At 38.2% G+C, this 21,943-nt stretch overlaps 2 protein-coding genes across 3 annotated transcripts; one reads left to right on the plus strand and one right to left on the minus strand.

Annotated features, from left to right (window-relative positions):
- Nucleotides 1-1,369: 1,369 nt before the first annotated feature.
- LOC310989583 (UNC93-like protein MFSD11) lies at nt 1,370-13,244 on the minus strand. The gene is made up of 13 exons (XM_083976689.1): nt 12,824-13,244; nt 12,085-12,140; nt 11,861-11,968; nt 11,695-11,774; nt 10,470-10,566; nt 7,619-7,677; nt 7,288-7,432; nt 6,184-6,233; nt 4,196-4,261; nt 3,981-4,106; nt 3,719-3,893; nt 3,478-3,613; nt 1,370-2,160 (listed from the first exon to the last, which is right to left on the minus strand). The coding sequence occupies exons 1-13, from the start codon at nt 12,911-12,913 to the stop codon at nt 2,008-2,010; spliced, it is 1,341 nt and encodes a 446-aa protein (XP_083832815.1). The 5' UTR covers nt 12,914-13,244; the 3' UTR covers nt 1,370-2,007.
- A 2,275-nt stretch (nt 13,245-15,519) lies between these two features.
- ubfd1 (ubiquitin family domain containing 1) lies at nt 15,520-21,227 on the plus strand. Of its 2 annotated transcripts, none has more exons than XM_083976693.1 (7): nt 15,520-15,573; nt 17,320-17,592; nt 17,700-17,908; nt 17,993-18,058; nt 18,198-18,303; nt 18,404-18,486; nt 20,269-21,227. In XM_083976693.1, the coding sequence occupies exons 2-7, from the start codon at nt 17,337-17,339 to the stop codon at nt 20,377-20,379; spliced, it is 831 nt and encodes a 276-aa protein (XP_083832819.1). In that variant the 5' UTR covers nt 15,520-15,573; nt 17,320-17,336; the 3' UTR covers nt 20,380-21,227. The 2 variants fall into 2 exon arrangements, with proteins under 2 accessions (XP_083832819.1, XP_083832818.1); XM_083976692.1 differs by having other exon boundaries at nt 15,553-15,790.
- The last annotated feature ends 716 nt before the right edge of the window (nt 21,228-21,943 follow it).

Genomic DNA, 21,943 nt, shown 5'->3' on the forward strand with positions numbered 1-21,943 from the left:
TAAAAGCACTTAACACGGTTAATCAAAGTCAGGCTAAAAGCAGTTAGCCCCGCCACGCAGAGAAACTGTCCTTAAAATGTATTTAGGTTCATTTAAACTTACAAATTGGTACAAATTGAACTGAAACAGACACATTTTACTTGTAGGTGTGTTTTCTTGGTAGTGGCATTGACATTTTTAGCTCTTTTTGGTTTTAGAGTGATAATATAATTGCAATCATCAGCTTTGCAAGGTCCAAAGTTTGACACCTTGAAAATATGTGACAAACATTTTTTCTCTCTCTCTCTCAATTTCACTGTTTCAGTCAATGCTCTGCTTTCTCAAGGCCGACTGGTTTTCTATTGGCGGTAACTTTATGAGACACTTTCAGACACTGACTGGAATTAAAATCACAGTTTTGTCTCAGTGCTTAGGAATATTTTAGCTATTTACTGATAAATGAATATTAAATGAAGGATCGTGGATAGATTCACCTTGACAGATTTCAGTCAAGTGCAGCTGCTGAGTTCAATAATAAGTGAAACTGTTGTTTTGTTTTTTACATCAAAATTCCCAACAGAGAAAGACTAACAAAACAACTGACACATTACACATGCCAGTGTACAGGTAACAGCCCTATCCTATCCAAACCTAGTTACTTGCCTTAAAGGGTATCTCTCTAGACCAATTATATGAACCCCATCAGAATTTAATCCTGAGTAAATGCTGTATACTTCACTTAGCCCATCAGTGTGTTGTTGCTGTCGAGTAAGTGGCACAATTGACTTAAGATCACGCAAAACTGCTTACTCTCATTATAATGTAATCAATAGTCAATTACCAGTGAAGTAATGTGGGACCTCTGGGCCTGTAACCCTCTCTCTCCCAACCTAGTCCCATCTCTTGCTGCTGCTCTTTTGATTAATGGCCCCATAGATTTTGGCAAATCAGGATTAAATCCAATAGATTTGTCTTGTCTTGTAATACAATATAGTGAGTGCTGCTTGTAAACTGGCTGACATATGGGGCGCAAACCCAAGAATTCCCCTCGAACCTTTTGGGCCACAATGTGAACGTTTAGGTGCCAGGGGCTGCAGGCATTTAAGCAGCTCTGTTACTCAGTCCAGTCAAGGATCACAAAACTGAAACATGGGCCAGGATCATTGGCTGAATCTCCCAGTTACCCTCAATTTGTCTGATTGATGGATGAGCAGAAAATATTCCACCTATATGGAGTCTCTATAGGTGACCTTGACTGGCCTTGTTTACACCAATACCACCTGAACCTGAAACTACATGTTTATCACAGAGTAGATATGCAAAGTATCACATTGCTTTGCTTTTTCAGTTGAATTAAATTTCAGAAAATTCAAAATGCATAGATATTTATTCATCCAAGACAAACGACAGAGGAAAAAGCACTGACATTGATTTGCAAAATTTACAAAAGTTAAAAACATTGATTGTCAGGCATTAATTAGTTAACTTTTTTTTTTGGCTCTATTATTATTTTCATCTATTTTCATCCAAATGTCAATATTCTGGTCAACTATAAACAGCTTTTAAAAGTTATAACAAGATGCAAAAAAAAAAATGTCTTCGACAATGGCACTAGTAACAAACCTGAGCTCAAAAGCAATGCAGATAAATTGTAAGATAAGCGAGTGGTTATTTTTACAATCCTACACAAAGACAAAAGTGCAGTGTAAAAATTGTGTAAATGATTAACAATCATACTGTTTACTGTTGAGAAAAGATAAAATGTGCAATGTACAATCCAGATCGCCTGATAACCATGCAATACTATTCAAAGGCATCTTGGTTTCAGCTGTGGCATAAATCCAGACTATTTTAAGTATGAATGTTATCTAAATGGGTGTGACCTTCAGTGCATTGTAATAAAAAGAGATATTAAAATAAACCCTCATGAAGTAAAAGATGCAGGATTGTTTTTCCGGTGGCCTCAGTTCCACACACCATGTGTCTGTCCCACGAAACAATCGCCGCTGATATCAGAGTGTCTCTGTTCTAATATTCCTGGTAGTCTACAGAGAAATTCTGCATCCTCTCGACCACGAAGAAGCAGAGAGTTCCAGCGAAGCCCAGGATGATCATCAGCAGGAGCTGCCACATCAACAGGACGTAGCCGCTGTAGAAAAACGCCACTGCTGCAAAAACAGACTGACAGGGGATAACAGATTTTACTCCGATGTGTAATAGACGAGTAACTTTCACAAGACTGGACAGCTAAGAGGTCCTGCAGCAGCTACCCCCGGATGGTAGGAAATAACACTCACGCTTCCTTAAACTAACAGATCCCAGTTGTGTCTTTATTGTCAGATGACCACTCACTTAACCTCAGCCAACAGCAATCAGTCAATCACAGCTCAGCGACTTTAACTAGACATGGCAGGTCTGTCAAGCTTTGTTCTTTGGGCTCTAGTAGGAGAAATACTCAGTATTGTAATGGACAAAACAACTCTGCCAACGCCTCCAGAAAATGACTAATATTATCAAGTGGGAGATATATTAAGATTTAATATCTGTTTTTTGAATTAAGACTAATAGAAAGTAGGACATTACATTGAGTATTCTAATCAGTGTTGCAGTTCCCATGCTCTATTTGATTTCACACTAAAACTGGCTCCTCTAGCTAATATAAATATATATTAACAATCTAATAAGATCATTTAATGTGATTTTTCATTTTAAACTGATGTTTACTTAATTCTACAATCAATCCAACCAATGTCTTTAAATATCCTGTACAAAATCCGAAACACAAAGCTTGAAAAATAACAATAACTACAAAAATGGGATTCAGATGCCAGAATATTATAGTTTAACCATGAATGTTTGGTTTAAAAAAGTTAAGCTACTTCAGTTTCTTGTGTTAAATCTGCAAAGCTCATTGTTTATTCCTCATCCTCAGTCTTTTTTCTAGTAAAAAATTGAGCATATTGTTAAAAATACAAACATTAAAGCAGAAATCTTTCTACTGTGCTGCTTCACAAAGTACATGTTCACTTCCAAACCATCCAAAGGTTATTTTAGATTGAGTAAAGCTGTGTAATAGTGGATTATTAGAGTTAATTAGCTGGAATTAGCTTACTAACTGGGATTTTGGAGATAAGAAGATTGAACAAATTCCAGCATTGAATTTTAATTGTTCTGTGCGATTACTCTGATTCATTCACCAGACCCAAGTAGCGACATGCAAGTATTTGTTTTTACTAGAAATACTACATCAGAATTTCTATCACGCTCATTAATATTTATGAAAACAGAAAAGTACCAGAGTTTCTGGGGTTTATTTCTGGTTAGAGACCAATTTTGCAGGAAAGAGAAAGGGGGAGATTAGGAGGTATGTGTGGGTCTTGTTTTTTTCCTTTTTAATGGGGCTTCAGGTGAATTTATTTCACACTTGACAAGACAACATTTTACCCATCTTTTCTCGGCTCTTCTAACAACGTCTGAGAATTGGCAACTCCGGATTACCTGGATGAATTTGAAGATGGCAAATGCGGGCGTGCTGTGTTCCGCATAAACACGGCCTAATATGCTGTAGAGCTGTGTGTTGAAACAACTGTCCCCAAGTCCAAGCAGGAAGCTGCACAGCAGGGCAATGGATACACTGACAGAGAAAATATAGTTCTCATTAAAGCAAAACAGAGCCGCGAGAGGCCTTCCTGATATTCGTGTTGTATTTTTCTGTTGAATTATCACATAAATTAAGTACCTGGGAGTTAGATATGGCTTCTTTTGGGAGGTGGTTTTGAACACAACAGGAGCATCATCTGGGATGTTCAGGAAGATCAAATAGAAAGCAACGAAGTGGACGACCATTCCAAGAAACACCACAGAGGTCCGTCTGAAGCGGTTGTTCTTACACAACAACCCGAACAAGCCTCCGCCTGGTGAAAGAGGACATTAACCCAGAGACATTCAGTGACTTCAAATCAAATCAATAAACGAGTTTTGATAGAGAGATGTAAACTTACCCACTATTTCTCCAATGCCTACCACGATCCCAGAGATCCCAATCAAGCCCTTAGCTGCCTCTCCAAACTGTGTGGTTGCTCCAATACATGTCCCATACACACCACTGTAGAAAGATAGCTCCAGGCCTGGAAAGCAAAGAGGGTGTTCTGTAGATGCAAGCCTTCACTGGGGGGTAAAATACTTAATATGGGAATGCATTCTCCATCGTACTTACCGCTGTATGCCATGCAGGGACTCAGCAGCAGTATAGTTTTAGTCTTCAGAAGTTGCAGGATAGTTTCTGAACAGGAGACCAAAACACTGATATGAATTGCTAATAAAGAATATATTCATGGCGCCAATACTCTTCCTTTCTATTGAGCTCAGATAAAAATGCAGACGTTAAAGCCGCATTTCCCTCTGACAATTAAAGTTCAATGCAGGTACAATGTGAGAAAATATTCTGCCTCAATAAGCCAAAAGGGTACATTTAAAGGCAAGTGGGAAAAACACCCAAGAGACACTTTTACTAAGGCGAAGAGGGAAATTCAGATTTTAAGTGAAGAAATCCCAGTAGGTTTGTTTATATATGCGGGTTTGCCCTTTCTTGACATAAATCAGCATGCATCTTTGCTGCACTGATGGCAGGTGCAAGTGCAGCAGAGTTTCCAGTTGACAAACAGAGATATAATCTGAAATAAAGTCTCACGCAGACAGTTTGTGTGTACTCAGTTGTTACGCTGGAAGATTTTTATCCACATGAAAGCAATTCTCGGTTGAGGGAAAAACAAAACTGCCTGTGACCGCCCGCTAGTTTAAGACAAACAGCTGTGAAATGTGGACCATAGAGGTTACCTGCAGTATGCCGAATAACCAAAGGAACAGCAAAGCAACACCTCTGGAAGGTCTTTAGTTCCTATCTCACCTGTGAAATATCTGTACCTCCGATCATAAACACTGCAAGACAGACAGTGCAGTTCCACTTCCACTGCATGTGCTTTTACAGCCAGGCTAGCAGCACAGCTCAGTGGGCGGTAGTGACGGCTGCTTAGTCAATCACAACTCCACCTTGAATATCAATTAAAGGGGACGTATTATGGAAATATCACTTTTTGAAGGCTCTTTAACATATATATGGGTGTTTGTCTTGCCTTCCGGCCCCCAAAATGTGAAAAAAATCTGTAACGTGCAGGCTCCCTAGGTTGAAATCCATGTGGTTTTACGAGCTGTTCCCTCAGTTGTCTTCCAGTGATGTAACTAGGATTAAAATTTGCATAATACCAACCCTACCTGGGACCGGTAGAAGGGGCGGGGCAAGCAGTGGTTCATTTGCATTTAAGGGGACAGGCACTGAAACCAGCCGTTCTGAACAGGGCTGTTTTGAGAGGATGAAAAGAGCTGTGATGTTTGGTCCTTGGGGTATTTTGACCTTATCATGTCACAGATATGTCTTTAAGACACCTGGGAACTATTTTAATTTGTGGAAAGGGGGCATAATATGTCTCATTTACAGGCATTTATGATCCCTATATGATGTATCTAAATGGATTTGGTGATACGGAGAGATTTCTCTTGTTCCACCACGAAATTCACATTTGTGGTTTTGGGTGCAGTGTCACCACGACTAGAATTGCTATTGATGATTAATATAATGCTGACGATCCTCTCACTATTGATCTGGCACCATTGTCCTGGGAAAATCTACTTTCCTGTCAGCTGTAAATTATTTTTGCTTACATTAGCAAACGTAAGCATGTAGACACATTAAACCAAGTTAGTTAATACGGGCATGATGCAAAATGTACAACATCAGATCTTGGTTAAACTGCAAATCTGTTTTGTTTAGTTTTTGCTATGGTTGTGTCGTCTTGGACTGTACATCATCAATATAATGTTGTTTTACTTTCGCATCTGTATATTGTGGTTTTAGGTAAATGACAACAGAATGGTTTAATTACATTGTGCATGTTAACACGCATCTAGGGTCAAGAGCTGAAAGTTTGCGATAGTTATAAACTGTCTCTCATCAGTACCTGTTAAAGTGTATCAACGCTATTTAATAAATTACTTTTTTGTTTTGTGTTTTGTTTTCTGGAGCTTCCACTTGTGAGCACACGATTAATTTCATTTGCCATGCAAAATGTAAATGGGCAAATACAAAGTGTCTTTTCCTCAAAAGGTGATAAACAAGAGTGATGTTTGGAAACCATGGATGAAACTTACTGAATTCCGACTTGGCATCTTGCACGGCTGTGCTTGCTCTGTGCTTATACCTAAACAACAGAAAAACAATCAATTTAAACTCCTACAAAGCTGAAGTGTAATCAGTAGAAATAATCAGTGCATATAAACAATGACAGTCTCGTTTGAGTGAAGAACCGGTGAAATCTAAGAAACTTTATCTGCAAAGAGATCACAGGACTTTAACAGCCAAATCCCAAGTGAGTGAAAAAACCAGCACTTCCACAGAAAATGATTGCTCCCTATAGGAATCCTTGTTACACTGCCAGAGTTATGCACAAAGTAAAACTCAGCCAGTACGCAAGGATCAAATACCTGCAAGTAGCAGATACACAACACACACCTTCCAAACACAATCTGCTACCATGAGACGGGCTGACAGAATACGTTTGGTCCAAAATTAGGACGCTAACAGGATTTCTATTTTAATCTCATCATGTTTTTCACAGAGAAGATTTCCTGTCTGATACAACCGTTTTGCATCTGTTCTTCTTTTCTTTTTTTTTTAATGGTCATTCGGTCGTTGATAACAGCCATGTTTTTTATTTTCATCTCCTCTGTCCAGCTTCAAGTCGAAGAAATTTAAAATATGTCTGAAACAATGTGAAGGGCCATGTCTGGAGAGGTTGAGGTCTTTAACCGCTGTCACTGTCAAAGAGATAGTCTCCGTCCCAACCGTCCTAGATCTTCCTGATTGCATCCTACTTGTATGAAGTGCTATGATTATGCTTGACTATGACAGAATTGCAGTGATCTGGGATAGAAAAATGCTCGGTGTCATTTTTGTGAAGGACAAGAGTGGTTGAAAAACTCCTGCAGAACTCTCATCTTGAAACTTCCATGTAAGCCATGAAGCTATTTTGTTATAATGACTTTGCTGGTTTAGTTATAGCTAAAAGGTAAATGAACTATTTCTGTGGTCTTGACAAAAATGTGTTCATTACAATTAAAGTCTAGTCACTTCTTTCAAAATCATTTTAGGCCTGTACCCTCTGTGTCCTTTGAGTGGTGGTTCGGACATTTTTATATATTCGGAGTAATTTCCGAGACTGCGGGGAAAAAGGTGTAATTATCTAAAGGATTTACATCATGCGAGTGGAGAGCAGCGACCGCCCTTCCTCTTCAGAGAGTATCTCCTCTTCTTGATGGCTCTTTCTCAACACCAGGAAGCTGAGTGTGCCGAGTATGGAGGCGACCAACAGGGAGAGAAAGATGTTTTTCCTGCTGCCGTCTGAGAGAGGGAGATTAAAATAAACCGCTTTAATTAAAACACACCAGATATATTAACAACACCAAGCAAGGGCACATTCAGAATAGCCAATCGCTCTTATAATCCTCTTGATATTTTACTTTCATCATCACATTATGTTTTTCAATGAACAGTCATGAGTGCTCTCGTTCAAAGTTAACCCTATACCTGTTATCTCTGCTCTTCCATTCCAGTCCAGGTAAATGTAAAGATTGCCGAAGAACATGCTGTAGGTGAGATAATACTGGTAAATTAATTGTGTAAATAACAAACATGAAATCGCATTTCATGGCTGCTAGATGAAATCCTTGTATTTTCAAAACTGTGAACGCTGCCTTTGCATAATAAAAAACCCTTTCAAAACTCTAGCTTCAAGGTCAATTTAGTAGCTGTTTCGCTACTTTAAGTCATAATACATGATCTTCATCAGAAGGCTGAATTCTCTCACTGCCATGGGATTACATTCATCTCTGCTTTATAGAAAGTTCCAGCTCATTGTTTGGCTGGCCATCCTGCAACATTTTATTCTCTAAATAAATAAATAAAGCATTATTCTCTGCTCTCATTACTCTCGTTTTGTCACAGTGAGCAACAGGCAGCTCTGAAAACCTGTTCACTTTCTGCTCTGCTACTGTACCACTCTACTTTAGCAATGAGCTGGTGAGCAGAGCAGAGCATTTAGCGGCTATAGAGCCAGATATTCCCCTCAGGAGTCTCATTTTTAGAGACAAACAATAGGTGTTAAAAAGGCCAAATATTGGACCTACATTTGCCAGGTGAATGTTGCTGTATAGCTGGTAGATGTGTAAATAAGAAGCTGTCTGCTCAGAAACTTGCCATATTAACTCAAAATGGTCTTCATAATTTGTTTCTGCTGCCCCCTAAAGGCCAAAAATAAAACCAGATACTGCAAGTTTGAATGGATGGAGGATGATGGGAAAGCTCCTTCCATCTTTATTCACATATGATGATCTATAGTCCACAGCAGCTTGTGTTGAAGTTGTTGTGTCAACTGCTGTTTCCAACATTAAGAATGAACTCTGTAACTCTTTGCCTTTGGTGAATATTTTAGATAACACAATGCTGCATGTCCTGCTACCATGAACACTTTGGAGACCCACCCACCACTACCTCTGACACTAAGTTGGATTCTGCTCCCACTGAGTCGACCGACTGGGAGAAAAGGAAAAAAAAAAACATCCTCTAAGACTATGTGACTTTTCTTTTTTCTTTTAACATTTAATTACAACACCTGCAGCGCAATTTGTTGTGGACAGCCGGATTTATGTGTATAAATCCTCTTGGGGCCTTTAAGAGCTTAAAATTTTGACCTTTAATTAAAGTGCCCCCGTTAGGACAATCATTGTAATTAAAAACCACTGGGAACACAGTGCTATCGGAGATGTCGGCAGAGGAAACATGTTTGACGGACAGAAAACACTGCGGATGGTCCTTTGTATTTCATTTTTATTATTTTGTCTTTGCTGGATCAAGCACTGACTTTATAAACACAGTAATCTACATTTGTGCCTCTGAGGAGAAGCTGCTTTCATTTCCCGAAGCTGCTCATTTGCCTTTTGTGTTTAACAGCGCACTCCTGTAAAATGCTCTGATCTATTTGTCTTCAATGACATATCAACTACACTAAGAAAATGTAGATGTGCAATTATTCTGTCCCAAAGCCTCGGCGAGGGATAACAGGGGTTATTCATAAAAGATAACACTGACTGCGTTCTGTCTGTGTGTGTTTGTGTACGTGCGAGTGAGTGTGTGTCTGCAGGCTGTGAAGATTCATAAGTTTACTGTGGCAGGGATAACCACTGCAGAGTCAGATTAGCATTGCCCTATTGTGAGCTTTGGCACAGGTGACAGCCAATGTAATTATTATACTAATTCAATTTGCATATTTTAGCAAATACAAATTAGTTGTCCAAGCCAGTGTGCAAGAGCATGTGGGCCAAATAAAAGAGATGAAAAGGCTAAAACTCCCACCTGCAGAAGCTCCGGTTTAATAGGCTGTGTGTTTTTATATTTCGCAGAGGAACTAATGACTTCCAGGCAGATCCGATAAGTTGGGACACAATTTATTAAATATATTTTAAAATAAAGCATATGATAATACCCTGTCAGGCTGAGAATACAAACAGGACCAGAGTTTGGCTGCTGCAGTGAAGCTGTGGCTTTGATCAACTGGAATAGTTGCATCAAACAAAGTGAGAAAACAAAACATGAAAAACACACGGTGATGGATTGTGTTTTATGCACTGAATGTAATAATGGGAAGGAAATGATACGACACAGGTAATTCATCAGCGGCTAATGAAAGATTTTTAGAGCCTCCAATCATTTCGGAGAATCATATTCAGTCTAATCCAAGTATTAAATTCAGTGTGGTTTAAATGAAGCTTTTCAGTGAAGTATTGCTATAGTCCTCCAACAGTGGCCTAACAATCTGTTCTCGGAGCACTTTTTATTGTAATGATAACGACTGAACATTCAGGGATGAGCCGAAACCATGGGAAGATACATTTCTTTTAATTCTTCCTGTTGCTAACCAGATACTATGCATTTTTGCTGTAATCTTACAGAATGTATATCATGTAGTTAGGCCAGCATCAGTATAACAACTCCTGTCATTGGCTTATCACAGTGACAGGCTTTGAGTTTTTTAATGAGATTATTTCACTTTAAAATATGTCGAAAATTTCCTATGTCTATTTGATTTATTATCCACTGTTTTTCATAAGTTTATCAACTCACTTGCAGTACCTTCAAGACTTCATTGATTGATTGATTGATTAAAGTGTTTATTTTGAATATGAAAATAAAATAATAAAAAAAGAGAATAAGACAAAACATATTCGAAAAGGAGTGAGAAGAAGTAAAACGTATAACTCCACCCCCTCTCCTTATATATGACTAACTAAGATCCTTGTCTAAACATATCTTATGTTACGAAATCATCTTCAAGACCGCTATTACAACTGGAGTTTAATGTTAGCACCAGTGTGCTGCGTACCTGCACTGTAAGAGAGCCCAGAACATCCCAGTGTTCCTGTTGATGGTGGAGGCCTCGGAGTTTTCCACCAGAAAGTGTCCTTGAGCCGTCCACAGCACTGTGGGAAAGCAAAGGAGAGGAGGGGGGTCAGTCCGATGGGGGGAAATGAAATTAACCAGTCAGTTAATTGCCCACATGAAGTGAAAAATTATCTTTCCATGTTGGTAACTAATACGTCCACCCCACGGAACACAGGGACGTGATAAAAATTCATCGCACTGCAGCGATTTCAGGCTGCATTAAAAAACAGCCCCCGAATCATTTCTCTTCATTTTATTTTTTTCTCTCGGTAAAAAGTTCAGCAAAGAGCCGCTTTCTCTGTATTCACACTAACATCTTTGGACCAGCTCAAGGTGCTGCACAGTATTTACAGAAACAGCTCCTCGCCTGTTTAAGGTCTAATTTGGGATATAATGTTTATATGCATCATCACATCCCAGCCATGATAATCCCTGTATGCATGATTAAACACAATTTGGATTTTAACACAGAAACTGAGCTTGCATATAGGCTGAAATAACCAACAGGAGGCAAACAAAGCGCTGTGCCGCAGTATCTTCAGCTATTGTTAATACACTGTCTCCTGCACAAATGTTGATATGGCCGAGTCGGTAAATAAAACAGAATAAACCGAACCAAAAGATAAACCTGTCAATTACGACTAAAATGTTAAGTAGATAAACTGCCAGAAGCAATTAAATAAATATTCAATAAATCAGAAAAGGAAATGAACAACTATTCTGATAATCAACCACTGTTTGCTACAGATTTCCTGGTTAATAGGAATGATTGAACCCAGAAAACAACCAACGCTGATTGACAATGAAAATAAATAATCATTGGTTGTCTCCCTTCTGTGAGCAAAAATAAGATTTCTTAAAGTTAAATTACTGGTACCCTGATAAATTGGAATCAATGCAACTACTAATATTACAAATAAAATATATTAGTTGAAATTATAATCCTGGTTTCTCCTCCTTGTATCATAATGTAGAAGACAGTAGTTCCAGAGCCAAATAATCTTTTATGTCTGTAACTTGGGAATGTGCATGGCCTTTAAAGTTCCCATATTTTGAGTTTACTGTTGAAAAGGAAGATGGGGGTTAAATAATACTTGGATAACAATACTCCAGTCCACAACTCTTTCCCTCTCGTTTCCAGCACAGTGTATGAAGGAGGTACTTACTGGCTGCTCCTATGCCGATGAGCACCGAGGTGAAGTAAAAGGACCATGTTGAAGGTATGATGAACACAGCAATGTACCCACTAGACACAAGACAAGAGGAGCAGTCAATAGAGACATCCATTCATCATCTGGCAGAAACCTTCATGATTACTATAGAAATATTCACCTGTAAAGCAGGCCACTTAAGAACATGGTAATCTTTGGTCCAACGACTGTAACGACTGTCGGTGCAAGCAAATTTGAGAAGGAAAACACGCCATAGATGATTCCAAGGCTGTAAAGGAAGCAACAAAAGAAAAAAAATCAATATCACAACTTCACATAAATACTGATGATGAACAACAAAATGGATCTTTTGCTGAGCTGAGGATGTGAGCCTGCCTGGCTTACCTGTGGTACCCACTTCCAGCAAAAGTGCCATTCTCCAGGCTTTTCACAACAGTTTGCTGAAATAAAACATAATAATTAACCAAATAAAACTGGAAAGCACATGGGTTAGACAAGACAAACGAGACATAATTATGTCCTCATGTCATTCATCCGGTTTGATCATTTCTGACCATTGGGGAAAATTAGAAACACGAGATGCACATGACACAGCTCTGGCTGCCCTGTTTCCTCCTTCACATTAGACATCTGCTGTTAAATTTTAAAATCATAATAACCATGTCCAAAATGAATAACAAAATAAAATAAATAAAGCATTAGTTTTTTGTTTGTTTGTTTGTTTGTTTTTTACAATAAGTTATCCTAATCTCCAGGAGAGGTTATAAAACATACACAACATGGAAATGGGATAAATAAATAAAAAAAGCAATAAATCCATAAGATGTTTATAAGTTCTAAGTGTGTCACCTAAATATAGAAATACACACGTGATAAAGTTAGTTACACATGTATAAGAGCAGGAAGGGATTATCTTGGTGTGTTTCACAGAGCTGGGAGGCAGGAAATATGTGCAATCCATTAAAACAAACCACATTTCTACTGTGAACTAACTGTGCTATGTGCTCTGTTCAAAACAATCCATAGAGGAAACACAGCAAACAGATGTTAGCAGGTTTGAATTTGTTACAGCTCAGTCATGTGGTTGTGCTGTGTTTTGTTGTTTTGTTTTTTGTTAACTTACTTCAATGTTCCCACAAGTGGTGAAGGCGGTGAAAATGAACAGAAATCCCACACCCAGAATCACAACGTTGAAAGTCCTTCTGTCTGCCATGGTGTTTCCTCTGGGGCGTCCTATTAATACATTGTAAATTTCTGTTGTGCTGTCCACTCAACATGAGCTACAAACTGTAGGACGCACTGTCGGATCAATGCATGTGTGTTTTTTGTTTTTTCTTCAACAAAGTCGCGCCACTAAAGTTGACTTTCCTGGCTGTTCAGTAACAGGTTAAAGCGCAAACAGCAGGAGAGGAGGAGCAGTGGAGTGGACACGGAGAAAAACGACTTCCCTCCTATCATACCAAGTACGCATGACAACTTGTGACTTTAATTATGATCACACTTTTTTAAGGTCAGTCTTCCTTTCCCTTCGTCTCCGTCACGGTTGTCGTCATCCTCCTCCTGGCTCATCTTCTTCTTCTCGTTTTATTTATGCGGTGGATTTCAGTGATTTGCGCTCATTCATCTTTGCTGCCTCCCAGCGGCGAGAGGAGGAACACACAGATTTCTTTATTTTCTTTTTTCCACATCCCAAAGGATAATATATTGCATGCTCATGCATGTTTTGCACTTTCACTAATGATTCAACAGCTTAAATTGCACTACAAATTTGTGATTTGTTTTGTGATTTCATTGTGATGAGTCAACAGAAAATAAGTTTGATTTATCAAATCATTTTTCTATGCAAAAAAAGGAGCAAAATAGTAGGCTACTCTGCATTGAGCGATCTTATTACTTTCAATATTCTGCTTTTAACTAGGCTATTTTTGTATGAAAATATACAGCTGGGAAAATAAGTATTGAACGCGTCAACATTTTTCTTAGAATATTTATTTCTAATCAAGCTATTGACATAAAATAAATGGACACATACAAAAAAATCCAAACATTTATGTCTATAAATTAAGTAATGTGTAATAAAGTGAAATGACACAGGGAATAATAATGCATGAAAAGGTATGGAAAGCCAAGAAAGCAGCTGGAGTCTGTTAGTATTTAGAAAGTAATCCTCTCCCCTATCAGTGCAAAGTAATATCAGCTGGTTTAGTCCAGTTGCCTATAAAAAGGTTTCTCATCACCAAGATGTCACACAAGAGGCATCTCATGATGGGGAAAAGCAAAGAGCCTCTCAAGATCTTCAGAAACTTATGTTGCAGAACATACTGATGGCATCGGACGGTTATACTGTAGATGTGTCTGAATGCACCGTTTTATCCATTAGTGCCATTATTGGGAACTGAAAATAACATAATTTCACCATGAACTGGCCACGACCAGGTGCTCCTCGTAAGATTTCTGACAGGATACAGTTGTAAAACAACAACAAAAAAACAATGAGTAATGCAGTCAACTGCCATGGCCTCTATGCATGCTCACCATGCAAGTCCATTGACGCGTTCAGTGCTTATTTTCCCTGCTGTATATATATATTTCAATGCAGGCATTTGTAACAGAGTGATATTACACAGTGTTACAGTTAGAGTGCAATAAGGGATTGTACAATTGGCAGATGTAATTAATGAAATAGAAATAATGCATGGTTGTGTATTTGGTCTTTGTCTTATTTATTTTTTAACATTTTTTATTTTAGCTACTTTTTATGCCCCTTTATAGTTGTTTTTTCTGTGACCTTGACTGATGCACTGACTGGTTTGGCATTTTAATTTTGTTGTAGCCTACACTGGGGTCAATAAATATAATGCTGTTACTTCATACAGTGCTTCAACATCACTAAACTGTAAATATGTAAATACAGTAAATAAGTCTAAATAAACTGGAATTTTGAAAAACAAATTACACATATGACTAATATGAGGAATTATAGCCTACTGTAGCCTAATCTATGTATATGTTCAAATGCACAGACACTGAAGTGCTGCTGTTTCTCTGTGTTCATCATGACTATTATTATATTAATTGCAGTCTCACTGATTGACTGATAATGAGTTGCAATCTCAAAAGAGTCATTCAAAAACTATAATTAGGTAGGTAGGCTATCATCAAGTGAATCACAAAATAATGGTGAGTAGGACAATGACCATGGCAGATAGGAAGCACGTTCTGTCATTCATCATTTTTCAGATTTAGTTATTAGTGGTGAACCTAAGAAAGGGTTTTACCGTGAGCTTGTTAGGCTACATGGAAACTGAGAACGTGAATTAATCTCACCAAATTACAGCAATAACCGTGAGTGCCCTTAAAAATTAATTTAATAGGCCTAGATTAGCCTACAGCATAGTGCTCTGTCCTTCATTTCATCCACGTCATAGGACAGTTGGAGATGTTTCACAGAATCCAATAGTTGGCGGTAATGAATCACGTCAAATCCAAAACGCCATACAATGTAAAAGAAGAAAAAAACATAGCCAATAGCCATTGACAAAAGTGCCACCTCTCGGTGCCTACTTCTGCTGCCACAAAAAACAAAGGCCCATGGCGAATCAAGAGGAGCTACCACCAGTCACTTCCGTGTTTGTTAAAAGTCCCATTTGTGGCTATGGCACCAAATTAGTAATTTCAGTGTAAACATTTATTTTTACGACAGTCTTATTTGACTAGATTATGTCTGCGTCGTATTCAATTTATCGCATATTCAACCGCTTTTATCGTGAAACAACTTTATCTGCAGTTGTTTGTCGTTGACGCATGCGCACTTCCGTACTGTCTGTCCGCTAACCGGCTGACTGCAACTACAACCGTTTTAACGTTTTATCGGTAAGTAAAGCTTCACTCACCGTGTCATTGTATTTTACCTACAGGTTTTTTCTTTGTTTTGTATTTTCTTACACATTAACCTACGTTTGAGCGCTACTGCGGCTCTTGTGGACTTTAGACTTCCCGAGTATCGGGGCTGGTCTCATCCTGCTCTCTGTAATCTCTTTGCCTACAACCTACAACAGATTGTACACAATCATCATGGCGACGCAGGATGGTGGGTATTGAGTAGAATATAGCAGTTTTTCCTTCATATTTTTAGATTTGGCGTAAACGCTGTTAATGAAGTAACACTTACTTCTAACCGATGTGTTAATATACGATGCTATTAGTACAGTGTAATGTAAATTGGCGTCTGTGCGCAGCGTTATTCCTGAAGTGTTCACCAGTGTTGTCGCAAGCTAACGTTAACGCTTGCTAACATCAGTCAAATGTATCTAGGTTGCAGGAAGGCTACGGTTCATGAGAAGCTTGAATCAATGTTGTGGCTTAGCTGTTTTCACTTTAGCTGCTCATATGCTAAATAAATTTAGTCAAGTTAACGAACGGTAACGACGAAGTACCAACATGTTGTGTTACGTTAACGTTATCAGTTTTGTAACCAAGTAAGGCCAACCGTATGACAAGAACCAGTGTTTTTTTTAAAGGTGCATATTTTTGATTAAAAATTTTTTTTAACGTGTATTGGTTGAGGCATAGTCCGCTCTTGTTTAGCCCCTCCGTTCAATACACGGGTCAAATAATAATGTTATGCTCCCTGTGTGAAAAAGTAAGCGATGGAAAGAACTAGAAAGACCACGAGAGAGAGAGAGGGTGAGCAGAAAAGCGAAACTAGACTTAAGTAGCTACACACTTGGTGCAGTTGAGTTTATATCTACGCACTAATGCTGTTCATTGTGTGAACTGAACTGCTGGGAAATTCGATATTTTCATTCTTCTAAAGAAAGCCTATTATAACCCAACTACTCTCCCATAAATAAGGAAACCACTGTTTTAGTAGTTTAGTTTAGTTTAATAGCTCTAACATACAGTATATAAAATGTGCATATTTTAAAATGGTAAAAAAAAAAATATGATGGCAAAAATACTTGATCAGTGGGAAATTCATAGAGAGGTAATAAAACTTGATAGGAAGGTGCATGTTTGAAAGAGCTGGGTTTTCCCCTGAAAAACAGTAGAGGTGGTAATCCCCTTAGAGCCTGACACAACTTTATATATGATCAGTTTAGTTAGGATATTACAGCTTAAACAGTAAACACACTCAGCTGTTGTGTTATTACTCAAGGTGGTCCACCTCTGCTATAAAACACTGCACCAATAAAGACGACTAAGATCATTGAAACTGTAGCCATAGTATAATAGTATTTCGTAAACACAAAAATATATTGACATTAGTGTATATGATGTTGTGATGTTTTGCTGTTGTGTTGGATTTTACTATATTGCTTTAACTAATTGTTTGTGTAAGAAGTTAGACATTGAGATATATTTCATTGTCACTTTAAAAAGTGAAACCAAAATGTTATATCTCTGGGCTATATACTATATATTAGTGGTGATTATAGCACAAGAGCAGATACTCTAAATGTATTTTTTTACTTTGAAGATTTTTAAAATAACTCTCCTGAATATTCTATCAATACAAAATATGAGAGATGCTTTTCCGAGACCTAAAAATCCATTCAGCCAACAGCTACACATCATTTAATGTAGTGGATCTAATTCAGGTTTTTCATGCTCTACCAGGAAGTGAAGAAGTCATAATGGAGACTGAGGCAAAGCCAAAAGAAGTCGAGCCACCGGGAGAGGACGCTGAAAAAGGTGACGCAGAAGCTACGTCTCACACAGATGCAGGAAACGCCACAACTCAGGACTCTAGTATTAGCAATGGGGACGACGCTGATGATAAGCAGGAGACGGTGGACTTGAAGATTATCTGGAACAAGAATAAATATGATCTGAAAATTCCTGTTGATAGCACCGGAGCCAAACTAAAAGAGAGGATCCATTCCATCACTGGTAAGACCACACCAGTAGTTTACCTTAGATTAAATGTTACGATATCTGCTAACAGTGAATCACAAAGACTTGGAGCTCAATGACTGTCTGCCTTGTGTCAATTTTAGGTCTTCCACCTGCAATGCAGAAAGTGATGTACAAAGGATTACTTCCAGAGGACAAGACGCTACGCGAAATAAAGATTACAAATGGTGCAAAAATTATGGTGGTAGGATCAACAATAAATGATGTTTTAGCTGTGAATACACCCAAAGAGGTCATTCAGCAGGAAGTTAAAGCTGAAGAAAACAAGAAAGAGCCTTTATGCAGGCAAAAGGTAACTTAAATAACATTTCTATAGAACAGTATAATGTTTATGGAGGTATGGATGTTCATTTTTAAATCTGCACTGATGTTTCAGCAACACAGGAAGGTTTTGGACAAAGGTAAACCAGATGACATAATGACAGCTATTAAAGGAACAAAGGTGAGAGAAGATCGAGGAAGATCAATCCTCATTGTTGTTTGCCTTGTATTGACTGCCACAGCACTTCAAAGCGGTCACCACTGATACATGTTGAAAATGTAACCAGACATGGTGAGCAACTGCTTTGTCCCGTCAACAGGAACGATTACCAACAGTGCCTTTATCCGGAATGTTTAACAAGTCCGGAGGAAAAGTTAGACTCACATTCAAACTGGAGCAGGATCAGTTGTGGATTGGCACGAAAGGTGAGATTACAGCTGCTCTCAGATTGTTAGGTCCCCTCCAGACATTGATGATGATGACATTTCCTGATGTTTTTTTTTGTTTGTTTATATTTTTCTACAGAGAGAACAGAGAAAGTCCCGATGGGCTCCATTAAAAACGTAGTGTCTGAGATCATTGAAGGCCATGAGGACTATCACATGATGGTAACTGTTCATTCTACTACCCACATGTCTCACATATTTGTTTTATGAAAAATCAAACAGTGCGACTATTTGCACCCAGGTGAAAATAGTCACAAGTGAGTTTTATACAGGATGGCACAAATTGTATCGTTGCCAACTGCCTTTTAATAAGCATCATACACTGTGTATGATGCATTCTGAATGTCTGCTGCTGTTAGTTGCTTATTACACACAGCTACAGTAGCAAGGATTTATGAAGTCAGGCGAGATGGTATAAATAGAACATTTTTTAGAGAGGTTGAAAGGAATTAATGGGTCAAACACAGGACTCTCCTGCAGTAGACAAGGGTTAAATCCCCATGAGAAATCAGAATTAATACTTAGTTATTTTAGTCTCATCTGAATTGACTTATTTTTTTTATTCAGTTGCAGTTTGGTTGGGTGTAGGCAACAAAACTACTTGGTTAGGTCTTTGGGTTAAAATAGATTCTTTCACAGCATAAAGCAGACGTTCAACCATGTGACTTATAGCCATATTGGTTACCCACCCTGAGTGCAAATAGGGCCTGCTTGAATCAAGATGCCAAATGCTCAGAGACCAAAATATTTGTACATTTGATTTGAGTCATGTCACTGAACCAAGCTTAAAATCACCATAAGTTTGAATACATCATAATTCACAAAATTGCTGTAATTGATACAAAGGTAAACGGTGCAGGTTGAGCTGGTGGCTGAAGTCACTGTGATGTGTGTACATTAGAGTGATGAGGTCATCATCCGCTGTTTTGGGTTGTGCAGTGGAGCGGTAAATGTCAGTGCGTTCTCTAGATTAACCTTTATGTCCAAAGGCAGTTCTGTTTGTCAGTGTCAGAGAGACAGAAGTCATGAGAGAAGTAGCTTCAGTTGCTTTATCAGGTAGTTTCAAAAGGATCAAAATGTCTCTTTTTCAAAAGAGGAAAAGCTCAGTTAAATATTCTGTCACCTGAATGGCTTCTTTTTAAACTGGTTGTTTCACTGGAGGAGGACCTGTAATAATTATACAACATCATCTTATGTATCTCTTCCATATTGATATTCTAACCAGAATATTATATATTGTACGTATAAGTAATCCGATAAATGAAAAAAGGAAAATGAAAAAGCGATATCTGTAAAATGGTGTGAATTTAATGTCAGCTTACTACAGACTAACGTCTTCTGTCTGCTGTGAAGATACAGTACATTTGAGGGAGTTTCCACATGCTCCTGCTTCCTTGCCGTTGAGGCTAATCACTGTCACATGATAGTTTTGAACTGAACCGAGTAGCCAACCCAATTTTGTGAGTAGTTAAGTGCTTTACTGATCTGGATCGATGCAGTGTTAACACCTGTAGTGCAGAGACATTAGCTCCTAAAATCAGTCCATGTATTGTTTTGGTTCAACAAAGAGACATGATGTCAGGTACTCAGTCAGAACATATTGCTGCATCTCCATGGGGTTGAGACTGTAAGAGGAGGAGATGAGGGCGGTTTAAAATGTCAGTGGGCAGGACGCTTTTATTCCAGCTATTGGTATCAGTGATTCGCCCTGAGGGAACTGCAGCATGAGTGGAAGTGAAAGTCAGTAGATTATGGATTGCTGAATGGCTGTTGAGTGTCTGAGTTGGCTAGTGTGAAGGAATTTCTTTTATTTATTCATTGGAAGGTCTCTTGTTATTAGAGACATACTTTATAACCTATTGTTTATATTTACAGACTTGTTTTTAGCACTAGAACAGATGTGACACCGTGTGATGTGCTTACCATTGTTTCTTGCTTTCATAGGCTTTTCAGTTGGGTCCGACAGAAGCTTCTCAATATTGGGTCTACTGGGTGCCTGCACAGTTTGTTGATGCAATCAAAGACACAGTCCTTGGAAAATGGCAGTATTTCTAATGTGCCTCTTTTTTTGACAATGATGAACTGGGATTGAGTGGAGGAGCCAATGACAAATGAAACTGGAGTCAATAGTGAAGCTTAAAGAACTTCTTGGAATATATTTGAAGGAAACGGACGGATGCCTGTGGACTAATCATATTCTTTTTAGGTTAAAAGTGCACTATGTGGCAGCATAACATTTCTCAGCCCTGTTGATCATTCAAAGTTTGCAGCAAATGCAAGGGAAAACAATGAAACAATTGTACAGAAATTGCTAACACTTTTCCTCAGTTATTCTTAAAGAAATAAAACTTATTTAATGAAATAAAACCACTGGGACAGTGTTGTTTGTTCTTGTCTCTGTGTTCAGTGTTGAATCCACCCAGACATTTATTTTTGATCCTTCTTGTGTGGAACCACAAGTGTTGTACTTCTCAACAGTCCAAGACTATTTCTGTTTGCAAAACTGCTCAAACTCTGTCTGATTGCACAGCAACTGTGAGTGGACGGCAATTTTCTGGCCCTGGCACAAATTCTGGATTAGATTGAAGTCTGGACTTGGCCACCACACGATCTTAACACTAGTTTTATAAAGCAATCCTTGTGTAGTTTTGGTTTTATGTCTTGGGTTGTTGTTGTCTCCCACGGTTTCTTGCAGGCTACAGCATATTCTATTATTTCAATACAGCATGAAAGATTTACAGCCCTCTATTTCAAAATGGGAACATTACACCAACGCCAAACCTATCCATCTTTTTTTTTTTTTTTTTCTATTTCCAGCAGGATTGTACTTAATGTTTTTCATCAAGTTCAAGTGATACTTGTTATATCCAGTTCACAACACCATTGGTACTGATGACAAATAAGACAGTACATTAAGCTGGTACTATTTCTGATATGTATACTTAACATGAAAAAACTTTTCCTGTGTCAGATGCGGAGTCTTTTTGGCTTATATATATTTTCTTTTATCAAATGTATTGAAGTCAAAATCCAAAGTCATAGCTTGTAACATAGCTTGCTATTAGCGAAAAAAAAATATTCTCGGCCAGCTTGTGTCACGCTATGCTGCTAATTAATGTAATTCTTAATGCACACTTTGTCCAAATATACTAGTATTTTATTCTCAGAAAGGAACTGCAAATTGCCAAGGGTGGATTATTAAGCAGGCAACTGTTGTCAACAATGAACCCAGACCTCGGACATGGCTGTATTATTCCATCATAGGAGAAGTGTAATGCTGCAACCCACAATTATCATCAGTGCATCCAATAATTTTGTTCTTGAATAAAAAAGGCTGAGTGCTGGAATGAGTGATTCTTTTCAATGCATAAAATATTGAACCACTGAAAATGAGCCTTAACACATCCAAATTGCTTTGTTTGTCTGACAGTCAAACACTCAGAGAGCTGAGTGTTCATCATAGAAAATTGTGAAAATATTAGACATCAGATTATTTTTCAAATAACATCTGTTGAGGTCCTAGAAGTATGTATATTTTTGGGACATTTACCCATTGCCAGTTATTTCCTACTGACAACTGGCTAGTTTCTAGGTGTGTGCCGGTAAAATAACTAAACTA

This window comes from Trachurus trachurus (genome assembly GCF_905171665.1).
Source record: "Trachurus trachurus genome assembly, chromosome: 8".
NCBI lineage: Eukaryota > Metazoa > Chordata > Actinopteri > Carangiformes > Carangidae > Trachurus > Trachurus trachurus.

Excerpts from the sequence above, each read along its gene's own strand:
- LOC310989583 (XM_083976689.1), bottom strand. The coding sequence starts at position 12,913 with ATGGCAGACAGAAGGACTTTCAACGTTGTGATTCTGGGTGTGGGATTT. Across the intron at positions 10,567-11,694 it reads CATCGGCATAGGAGCAGCCA|TGCTGTGGACGGCTCAAGGA; the intron begins GTAAGTACCTCC and ends GCTTTCCCACAG. Across the intron at positions 6,234-7,287 it reads CTGCTCTCCACTCGCATGAT|GTATAAGCACAGAGCAAGCA; the intron begins GTAAATCCTTTA and ends TCTGTTGTTTAG.
- ubfd1 (XM_083976692.1), top strand. Across the intron at positions 17,593-17,699 it reads GAGGATCCATTCCATCACTG|GTCTTCCACCTGCAATGCAG; the intron begins GTAAGACCACAC and ends TGTCAATTTTAG. Across the intron at positions 18,304-18,403 it reads GTTGTGGATTGGCACGAAAG|AGAGAACAGAGAAAGTCCCG; the intron begins GTGAGATTACAG and ends ATTTTTCTACAG.